Source organism: Plecotus auritus (assembly GCF_963455305.1).
Source record: "Plecotus auritus genome assembly, chromosome: 9".
Lineage (NCBI taxonomy): Eukaryota > Metazoa > Chordata > Mammalia > Chiroptera > Vespertilionidae > Plecotus > Plecotus auritus.
The window spans coordinates 153834050-153845081 of record NC_137783.1 but is presented as its reverse complement, the minus strand read 5'-3'; the positions used below and the strand labels follow the sequence as shown (position 1 = coordinate 153845081).

Genomic DNA, 11032 nt, shown 5'->3' with positions numbered 1-11032 from the left:
ATGTATATGAATACCTTCCTCCTGTCAGAGTCTGGGGCTCACCACAGGACCCAGAGTCAAGTACCCGCCCATCCACATGCGCCTCAAAATTGCCTGAGATCCAGACCCTGCCGGCCCCCCGCCCCACACTGGGCTAGATCCAGACCCGTCCAGTCCCACCCTTGTCAAGGGTGCATAGCCTCAGGTCCCCTGGCCCAGCGCCAGGACGGAGGGCCTGGCCTGAGACCACCAGCCCAAACTGGGGCATGGGGCATGCCTTGAGGTCCTCCGTCAAGCCCCGCCAGGTGGGGGACACAGCCTGAGATCCCCTCAAGCCCTGCTTGGTGGAGGGCATGGACTGAGGTCCCCGGTCAGGCCCCACCTGGTGGTGAGGTTCAGCTTCAGGTCCACCAGCCCAGCACCGGGAGGGGAGCACAGCATCAGGTCCCCTGTCAAGTCCCGCTGGGCGGGGGCGTGGCCTGAGTTCCCCCGACCCAGCACTGGGGGTGCACCTTGAGGTCCCCCATCAAGCCCTGCTGGGAGTGGCCCGGCATGAGGTCCCCTGTCAAGCCCAGCCTGGCAAGGGGGCGCAGCCTCAGGTTCCCTGGCCCAGTGCTGGAGCGGGGAGTGCAGCCTGAGGTCCCCTGTGAAGCCCCACCTGGTGGGAGGCACGGCATAAGGTCCCCCAGCCGGGCGCTGAGGCAGAGGGTGCAGTCTGAGGTGTCCTGTCAAGCCCCATGGGGGCGGGGGAGAGCATAGCCTCAGATCCCTGGTGATTGCTTGTTAAGGCTCCTTATGAGAACTTGGCCTCAGCTGTGGGTGCAGCCATCTTTGTGACAGAGTGATGATCAATTAGCACATTCCCTCTTTATTAGATAGGATTAGCATGCTCTACCTCCGAGGGATCACACATCTCCCCACTCCTACGGAGGTCATGTGGTTTGGGTTTGTCCCCCAGCCATGCCCCAAGGAAGCGATTACGATAGAGATCTCTGTATTCCGAACTTTTTCTAAGTCTTCCCCCCAACCCCCGCCCTGCCCCATCCTCCAATCCCGAACGCTAATGGGAATAAAGATTTCATCAGGAAGTTTGTAGCGCTGATGGGAATAAAGATCTTATCAGGAGGCTTGCAGTGTTTTATCGGGGCCATCAGCAACCCTCCCAGCAGATAACAGCGCAGGTCAGAGCATATATATCAGCAGCACTGGCCCATACCCGCAAGCTCCAAACCCGAGCCTTCTGGAGGACTCCACGCGGGGAAGAACACACGATGAGGTGGATTGGGTTCCTCAGCCTCCTGGCCCTCTCCGAGTGCCTGGTCACGTGAGTATGGGGACAGCTCTCCCGGCCTCTCTCTCATTGTCCCCTTATACTTCCTTCCATTGCTCAGGGGTCGAGAAGGGAACGCCATGATTCCCTGTCCTGAAGTCCGCGTCTCCCCGTATTTTTTTATTTTTATTTTTGTTAATCCTCATCCAAGGATATTTTCCCTATGATTTTTAGGGAGAGTGGAAGGCAAGGGGAGAGACAGAGAGAAACATCCATGTGAGAGAGACACATGGATAGGTTGCCTCCTGCACGAGCCCTGACCTGGGCCTGGGCCAGGGAGGAGCCTGCAACCGAGGTACATGCCCTTGACTGGACTGGAACCCGGGACCCTTCGGTCCGCAGGTGGACGCTCTATCCACTGAGCTCACTGTCCAGGGCCACTTCTCCATGCATTGATGAGTAGCTAGCCACGTGCACTGTGGGGCCAGGGGTCCGGGGACAGGTCTGGGAGTTCTACAACGACAGGCTGCCATGTGGATGGTGCCCCCAGGATTGCTCATGACACCACCTGAGGAGCAGTGTCGGTGGTCCCGTTGGAGACAGCAATTCCCTCCCATTGGCTGCTCGTTCTCCTCCCCGCTCTCCCTCCTCTCCGTGTGCACCTGTCTCCACCTGTGTGTCTCTCCGTCTCTTCCGATGTCTCTGTAGGTGGAACTCTGTGAGTTTTTCGTTCAGTTTAGATTCTTGCCTGCTACTCGGTCCTCAGGCTTTCCCTAATGTCTTCCCCATTTCCCGGCTCCCTCCCCCACCTCCAGCCTCCCCTCTGCTTGACTCTGGAGAAGGGCCCGGAGGGGTCCCCCGGGGCCCAGTTTTGCCTTAATGAGCAGGTGGCCACAGCCAGGTCACGAACCCCTGCCTTTCAGGTTCCTCCAGTAAAAGTGGGTGATCCCCACTGCGCTCCCTCTAGGGCTTCTTGGACAGGGAACCGGTCAAATGACAATGGCGACAGCACTGGCTCAGGGTCAAGGTCCCTCGGTCAGGGGCCTTCGTTCCATCCTCTCCCTCAAAACCCCAGACGCCCCGCGGGAGGCCTGTCCTCACCCCACTTCTTTACGATGGGGAAACGGAGGCTCCTCACGGGCATGTGGCTTCCCCGGGGCTGCAACAGGCCCTGCGCTCAGACCTGGGCCCACTGTCCGGCCTTTGCCTGCGTTTGCTGGGCGGCCTGCCCCGCATAAGATGGCCTGTGAACATCCTCGGGGAAGACGCGGTGTGGCTCCAACGCCAGGCCTGGCGGCCACACTGAGCCACGGGGTGGGGAGCTGCTGTCTTATCTGTTGTCTTTCCCGGAAGCATCCCTCTGACGAAGGTCAAGTCCATGCGGGAGAGCCTGTGGGAGAAGGACCTGCTGAGAGACTACCTCCAGCGGCACCCCTACAGCCACGCCTACAAGTTCCTGAGCAGGGAGGGCGTCACTTTCCAACCCATGAGGAACTACCTGGACGTGAGTGTGGCGGGGCGCAGCCCGCAGGCTTCCCGAGGTGCTGTCTGAGCACTGGGGGTCCCCCAGGGGTGGGAGCCAGGAGGGGGGGCAGGGCTCCTGCAGGCAGCAAAGCTGGGGAGCAGGGGTCCCACCCCGGGGAGAACCACTCCCCTCTCCGTTCTTGATCTGTGCTGACCGAGTCCAGCGCTGGTCAGGCGGCAGGCAGACATCCATCTGGGGCCAAGGACACGTCGCTGGGCCCTGCGGACCAGGTGCGGGTTGGGCAGATTCTGTTCCTTCTGAACAAGACGCACCACTGCCTCCGCGGGGACTGCAGTTTGACACCCCAGGCAGAGGACAGTCAGCCTCCACAGCCCCGAGAATGCCCCCAGCAAAGCGTCCCTGAGCCCCTGCAGTGTGGGAGGTAGAAAACGCCAGCAGTGTGGTTATGGCTGCGGACCACAGAGGGTCTGGCCTATTCTGCAAGAAGATAAACGGCAAATGAAAGGGCCACCTGTGACAGTGACATCACCGGCGCTGAGCTGGGAGACAGTGGCCTGGGTGACCTGGGAGGGCTTCCCGGAGGAGGGAGCAGGCCAGCTGAGCCTTGAAGGCTTCGAGGATTTAGAGAGCGGCAGGGAAAGAGGAAAACTTTCAAATGAAGGAACCGCCTGAGCCGTGGCTGTGTGGTGGGGTGGTGGGAAAGCATTTCCAAGAGACAGGGACACCCTAACCGCCCTCCCCCGCCCGGCAGCTGTACTATGTTGGCACCATCAGCATTGGAACGCCCCCTCAGAAGTTCAAGGTCATGTTTGACACGGGCTCGGCTGACTTGTGGGTGCCCTCCATCTTCTGCTCCAGTCCCGCCTGTGGTGAGTGCCCGCACCCTCACGGCCCCCACCCCGGCCCCCGGCCCTGCCCCGGCTCTGGCAGCTGAAGGACACTCGCTCTCTATCCGCAGTGACACACAAAAACTTCAACCCCCAGAGGTCATCCACCTTCCAGAGCACGGACCAGCCCATCGAGATGCTGTACGCATCCGCCAGCGTGTCCGGCCTGCTGGGCTACGACGATGTGCGGGTGAGTGGGAGCGGGGCCGCGGCCGGGCGGGGCCTGGCGACCTCTGCTCACTGCTCACGGCACCAGATGCAGGGTCAGCTGGACCACCGTTTCCCCCAAAGTCCCCCAGCGGCTGGCCGTCTGCCTTGGGGAGACAGCGCCGTGCAGACAAGCCCCCGAGTGGCCAGGCCAGCGAGCGGTCATGGCACGAGAGGCGGGCATTTGCAGCTCTTGCCCGTGGTGAGCTCGAGGCTGGTTTTGCTGGGAGCAGGCGAGGTGAGGGCAAACCCATTTTTATTTGTTTTTAAATATATATATTTTTATTAATTTCAGAGAGGAAGGGAGAGGGAGGGAGAATCATATCCATGATGAGAGAGAATCACTGACCAGCTACCTGCTGCAGGCCCCACTGGGAATCAGCCCACAAGCCTGGCATGTGCCCTTGACCGGAATCGAACCGTGACCTCCTGGTTCGTAGGTCCTCGCTCAGCCAACTGAGCCCCGCCAGCCGGGGGAAAACCCACTGTTACATTCCCAGATGGTGCCAGGCACGGTGCTGGGCACGTCCTGGTAACAATGGGTCCAATCCTGCAACACCCCCAGGGGGAGGCGCCACTGCTACCTGCATGCAGAGCAGGGACCCGAGGGAGAGGGGGAGGGCCTGCCCACGGCCCACACCGGGAGCAGCACAGCGGGGGTGCGAGTCAGGGCTCGGCAGCTATGGGGGATTTTCCGGGAGAGGGGAGAATGGACCTGGGGTGTCCGGGGGCTGCCGAGGGCTCCAGACACCAGGGCAGGGAAGCAGGGCCACGGGTGCAGGACGGCCTGAGTAAAAGGTTTTACGTTACACACACACACACATACACACACACATACATGCACACACACGTTTCTCAAGAAACCTTTTTTTTCATTGATCGCAGAGAGGAAGGGAGAGGAGAGGGAGAGAGAGAAACATCCATGATGAGGGAGAATCATTGATCAGCTGCCTCCTACACGCCCCTTACTGGGATCCAGCCCACAACCCGTGAGTGGAATCGAACCCGGGACCCTTTAGTCCGCAGGTCAACACTGTATCCACTGAGCAAAGCGGGGAGGACCCCAGGCAGTCAGTCTTGTCACAAGAACTCGGCGGCCCTGTGTACGCCTGGGGTGCAGAACCCACAGGGAATCGCAGCGAATTCACTCGGTTTCTGCCACCAGATCCCGGGAACACCAAAAACTACACGCTCCCGCTCTCTGCTCATTGGGGCCTGCAAGGGGGAGCCGCTTGGCCCGCTCCCCAGTCGCCCCGCCGTGCATGGGGAACGGGGTGTTTTACTGCCTGGGGTGCTGCTAGCAGGAGGGCGGGCGAAGGTTGAACTCCTCAGCAATGCACGGTGCATGCTGCTCTGGCACCTCCATTGCAGCCGCACCTCAGCTGATGCCTGGGGTGTTGCTGGAATCCCCCCCCCCACATCCTCTGGCCCAGCCCCAGTTCCGCTTCCCAACCTTCGCATGAGACCACCCTCTCCCCCACAGGTCGGGGACCTTGTGTGCAAATCCCAGGCATTTGGCCTAAGCAAGACTGAGTCCAGCCTGTCCTTGGAATTCGGGGCCTTCGATGGCATCCTGGGCCTGGCCTACCCCTCCCTCGCGCTCAAAGACACCACCCCGCTCTTCGACAGCATGTGGAACCAAAGCCTCATATCTGAGAACCTCTTCGCCTTCTACCTGAGCAGGTAAGCCTGGCTGGGCACGCCCCTCCCCGGATGCCTTCAGGCGCCTCAGCAACGGTACATGACCGCCCCCCGTTTCCTGAGGGCACTCTAGTCCAGGGTCAGCAAATAGTGGCCCCCGGCCACATGTGGCCGCCACCTGCTTTTATGAATGAAGTTTTACTGGAACACAGCCCTGCTCCTTCAGTCACATCCTGTCTGCGGCTGCTTCTGTGATACAATGGCAGCGTCGAGCACTTGTCATATGAGATCACGCAGCCAGCGGAGCCCAAAATATTGACAATCTAGCATTTTTACTTTATTATACTTTTTGTTAATCCTCACCCGAAGATTTTCCCCATTGATTTTTGGAGAGAGTGGAAGGCAGGAGGAGAGACACAGAGAGAAACATTGATGCAAGAGAGACACATCGATTGGTGGCCTCTTACATGCGCTCAGCCAGGGCCAGGGGTCGAGTCCGGGACCCTTCAGTCCGCAGGCCAATGATGTGTACACTGAGCCAAACCAGCTAGGGCACAATCTAGCATTTTTTAAAGTTTGCCGACCCCTGTACTTCCAGTCCCTCCTTGGAAGAACGGGGAAACTGAGGAACTGAGGCTCAGAGAGGAGCTTTGCACAATATTACCCAGCCACACACTGGTCGTGGCGGGACTCGAACTCGGCCGCAGGGCCGTCCCCTCTGGCGGGTGGTCCAGCCATCAGCAGGCCTCCAGTCCTGGGCCGGCACTGGAAAGGCTACCCTCCCTGATGGGCTGAGGGTGTGGAGCGGGTGGAGGGAGCACACAGGCCGGAGGGACCCGGCGGGCAGACCGTGTGCAGGATGCGGAGTGTGGGTGAGGCTGTGGGCTCTGTGGGGGCCTGAGCTCCAGCCTCTGCAGCATGTGCTGAGCCTCTGGGGTGTTTGTACCGAGTCAAGGAGGTGAGCCGTTTAACAAGTATCCACTGAGCACCTACTATGCGCTGGGTACAGCTCTGTGCACGTGACGCAGACAGGTGAGAGGGAGGAGAGGCCGACAAGGAGCGAGGAAGTAGATAAGAGGAAACATCCCACATGCGGGTGGAGACTGGCTGTGGGAAAGCGGTAAAACGCGGTGACAGAACCACAGAGGTGGGAGCGTGGTGTCCGACGGGCAGGGCTGGGACCTCTCTGCACGAGGCCTGGCGATGGGGGAGGAGGCCCAGGGGCAACAGAGGACCAGCAGGGCAGTGTGGCTGGAGCGGGGAGGGAGGGAGGGGGGGCAGGCCGAGGGCGGGCGGGGAGTGTGAGGGGCAGGCAGGGGCACCGCTGCCCAGGGCTTTGTTTTAGGTGTGAGTGGAGGCCTCTGGCAGCGGCCTAGGCAGGGAGCAGACCTGATCCCACCAATGTTTCTGAAAGCTCCCCCAGGCGCTGGCTGGAGAATGATGGACCGGAGAGGAGGCAGGGAGGCCAGGGACGAGGCTGCTCAGCCTCTTTGGAGAGAGAGAGCAGGAGCTGGACCAGGGAGGCGGGAAAGGGGGGAGCCGTGGAGGAGTCAGGACTCAGGGGGAAGGGAAAGGCCACGGGATGTGCTGATCGCTTCGATGCAGCCGGAGGGGGAGGTGGGCAGGGGTGTTTCCTTCCCCTCAGCCAGGTTTTCCCGAGCCCGGGACCGGCGGCTGCACTGCAGGAACCAGTGCAAAACGAAAATGTGGGGCCTCTTGTTCAAAAACTACGAGGGATTTCAGGACAGGGCAGCGGGCCGTGGGGCCGCAGTGAGCGTGGGCGCCGTTGGTGGCGTGTCGCAGGCCTGTGAGCCAGCCTGTCGGAGCCTGAGCATCTGCCTGGGCCCCTGAGCCTCTGGCGGCGCCTCCAGGTCTTGGGGTGTGGGGGGCGGGGACCTGACCGGCTTCAGAGAGGTGGGTCGCCAAAGCCCTGGCAGTATCTCAAGTTTAAACCTTGGCTTTGCTCCCCAGCAGCCAGGGGACCGACCTTGGAACATGCTCAGCCCTCCTGCTCAGTTCCCATTGGAATAGTGGGGGTCCCAGCAGTGCCTGCTCCGCGGGGCCCTGTGCTGTGTGGCTGGGTGGCCACTGGTCAGTGCACCTCTCGGTCACTGAGCTGGAGAAACGACACCCACTGTCCTCCCCTCACAAGAGCCCTCTCCTGCCCCCGCCCCCCGGGCCCCTCCAGCAACAAGAAGAAGGGCAGCGTGGTGATGTTTGGCGGCGTGGACCACTCCTACTACCGGGGCGAGCTCCAGTGGGTGCCGGTGAGCGCGCAGGAATACTGGCAGATCACTGTGGACAGGTAAGACGCCCCCATGCACGCCCCCAGGTAAGGACCACGCCAGTGACAGCCGCACCTGCAAACGCACGTGCATACACACAGACTCATACAGACACAGAGACACGCATAGGGACTCACACTAACATGGGTTCATAACCGCCCTGACCAGGGTCCTGACCAGAGAACGGGATCGGCTGCGTCACGGAGCACAAGGAGGGGGACAGGCCCGGGACCGAGCCATCAGGGCGGCGGCTGGGGCAGCGTGGGAGGTGTGCACCCCCCAGACGGGGGCAAGCGCAGTGAGAAGGGGTGAAGGAGATTTCCACCGTCTGAACAGGGACATCCCAGGTCGCCGGAACGGAGGGGTTCCCAGCACACGGGGCGCCAGCGTGAAAACTGGGGAGCCGGCCAAGCGGGAGGCCGCTCTGCCTAGGAGAACCCCCACACCCCCGGGCTGGAGACACGTTGGCGCCATCCTAAGGCCTGAAAGCAAATCACACAGCGGACCCCCCCTCCCACCTGGCCTGGGAGGCAAGGGGCAGGGGATGGGACCGAGAGCGCCGGAAAGCGGGGACCCGGGTGGCTGAGAACCGGGGGCGATCACTGAGGGGGGGCGTGTAAGATTGTCAGACAGAAGCTTAAACTGCGCTTCGGGGCCCATGTCCCGCGCCCTGGCCGGCTGAGGCATCGCCTGGCCAGGAGCCTGGGGGGAGAGGGGGCAAGGCAGGAGGGGAAACACACTCCCTCCCACCTCTCTGAGCACCTGCTTCCCGGGAACCTCCGTCTTTACCGTGTGGCCTTCATAACCGGTGGGACAGCAGGTCGTGTCTCCCGGTGACCTCATTCCTTCACGCGCCCTGTCATTCCCTCGGCAAACACCGTTGAGCACGCGCTGGGCATGGGCGCTAAAGGGGCAGAGGGCACAGCTTGCTCCCCCGACTAGGAGGGCAGACACGCGTGAGCCACCACATCACAGCAATCGGGGTTCCCACCCCGATGCACCCTGGAAACCAGGAAGGCTCTGCGGGTCTAGTCTGGGGGAGGAGAGGGGCCTGATCTAATCTGGGGGGAACACTTCCCTGAAAAAGTGATGACTGATCTGGACCCTGGAGGTCAGGAGAGATCAGCCAGACAAAGGGGCAGGGGTTGGTCTAGGAAGGGTGACAGCGCGTGCAAAGGCCCTGGGGCACAAACAGCACAATGCATTCAAGACCTGAGAGGAAGCCCAGGAAGGTCAGTGTGGCCGGAATACAGGGAGACAGAGGCCGGCGGAGCTGCAGGCTGTTCTGCAGGCGGCAGGGAGGGGCCGCGGTGGGAGAGGCCACGAGTGACCCTGGCGCCTGCTCTGTCCCTCAGCATCTCCATGGACGGGAAGGTCGTGGCCTGTCCCGACAGCTGCCAGGCCATTATGGATACCGGGACCTCAGTGGTGATTGGCCCAGCCAACCCCATCCTCAACATTCTGAGGAACATCAGTGCCCAGGCCAACAGCACCGGCGAGGTGAGGGGTCACGGCCAGGGTCACCCCGGGTTCCCCACGCACAGAAGGACCCGCAGGGCCACCCTCCCTCTCCCTCTCTCTCTGACAGTACATCGTCAGCTGCGATGCCATCCAGAGCCTGCCTGACATCGTCTTCACCATCAATGGCGTCGCGTACCCAGTGCCAGCCAGCGCCTACACCCAGAGGGTGAGGGCCCGTCCTGGGGGCTGCTCTCAGATCTGGGACTGGAGGGACCTTGGGGCCTTGGCTCGGAGCGGCCCCCTGGAGGCCAGGACGATCTATTGCAGATGCTTCCCACAGCACAGCCTCTTGATAGAAGGGGGTCTGGGACCCATCGCCTTCGGAGAACTCCGAGCGGCCTCCCCTGCTTGCTCGGGGCCGGGCTCCAGGAGAGGGCGCGCTAATGGCCTCGCCCTCAGAGAGCGTCCGTTCAACCCGGGTACTCGGACCGATGGACAGGAAACGTAGGCAGTTAACCCCGGAGACAGGCAGAGAGTAGGGACAGTGGGGCTTGGTGGGGACACTCCCCGTGTCCCCCCATAATTAGTAACTGTATTCCCTCCCATCTCGAAGTGGCCTGACGTGGGTGATAGATCATATGGTCACCCTAGTCCTAGGGTGCAAATGCTCCCAGCCTGGCCCCAATTCCCTGTCTGAGAAATGGGGACCTAGTGCCCCTTTGTGTGGTGGTGAGACGCTGACATGGACAAAGGTGCGCAGTGACCGGGCAGTGCCTGGCACATAGTCGAGGCTCAAAAACTGCCGGTTCCCCACGGTGTACCGAGGAGGCGTGGGGTAGCCCACGGAGAGAGCAACTGAATATCTCTCAGCCCGAACCCTGAAGACACCCCGGGAGCCATGCCAGGGGCACCCCGTAGGTCTGTGTGCTAAGGATGAAGACACAGGGAGCCCTGGGGAAGCCTCCCCACTCAGCCGGCTGTGCCAAGGAGGGGGAATGGGCTGGGAAGGCTGCCCAGGCGCTGGGCTCAGTCTTGGAGGACAAGCGGGGTCAAGGGGAGCAGGCGGGGATTCTCTCAGAGCAAACAGCCGAGGGGAGGGCGCAGGGGAAGGCGGGATAAAGCTGCCGCCAGGCCCGATGGGAGACGGCCTGCGAGGGCGGCTGAGGGCTGTGCTTCCTCCCCTCAGGAGAAGAAGGGCATCTGCTACCCCAACTTGGTCACCAACAGCCCGGATGACTCCGGCCGCTGGATCCTGGGGGACGTGTTCCTGCGGCTCTATTTCACCGTCTTCAATCGGGCCAACAACACGATCGGCTTGGCTCCTGCGATGGCATAGACGTGGGCGCTGCTCCTGGAGTCGGCCGGCCTGCCCCAAGGACGCACACACTCCCTGCGTCCCCGCCCAGGGGACCCCGCTACAGCTGTGTCTGGGGCTTTGCCACGCCCTCTTCTCAGTGGAAAAGGAAGGACCTCATTTGCGCCCAGCGGTGTGGCTCAGTGGATTGAGCCTCGTCCCACGCACTCGGAGGTCACCGGGTCCATTCCTGGTCAGGGCACATGTCCATGAGGTTGCGGGCTCGATCTCCAGGAGGGGGCATGCAGTAGACAGTCCATCGGTGTTTCTCTCTCATCGATGTATCTCTCTCCCTTTCTCTCCCTCTAAAAAATCATATAAACATTGATTTAAAAAAAATATTGACTTTTAATAAACGGTGTCATTTTCAATGGTGCTCATAGGAATGGTGCCTCTGCTTGGGTCTGGGAAGTGCGTCAGAGGCAGGCAGGGCTCTCGAATATCGTCTGGACCAACAGGGAG

General features: G+C 61.5%; 1 protein-coding gene across 1 annotated transcript; it reads left to right on the top strand.

Annotated features, from left to right (window-relative positions):
* Positions 1 to 1250: 1250 nt before the first annotated feature.
* LOC308233867 (pregnancy-associated glycoprotein-like) lies at positions 1251 to 10552 on the top strand (the record flags this gene model as incomplete). Its single annotated transcript, XM_080640839.1, has 9 exons — positions 1251 to 1303; positions 2603 to 2753; positions 3487 to 3604; positions 3694 to 3812; positions 5313 to 5512; positions 7659 to 7775; positions 9111 to 9255; positions 9344 to 9442; positions 10403 to 10552. The coding sequence occupies 9 exons, from the start codon at positions 1251 to 1253 to the stop codon at positions 10550 to 10552; spliced, it is 1152 nt and encodes a 383-aa protein (XP_080496965.1).
* Between the last annotated feature and the right edge of the window lie 480 nt (positions 10553 to 11032).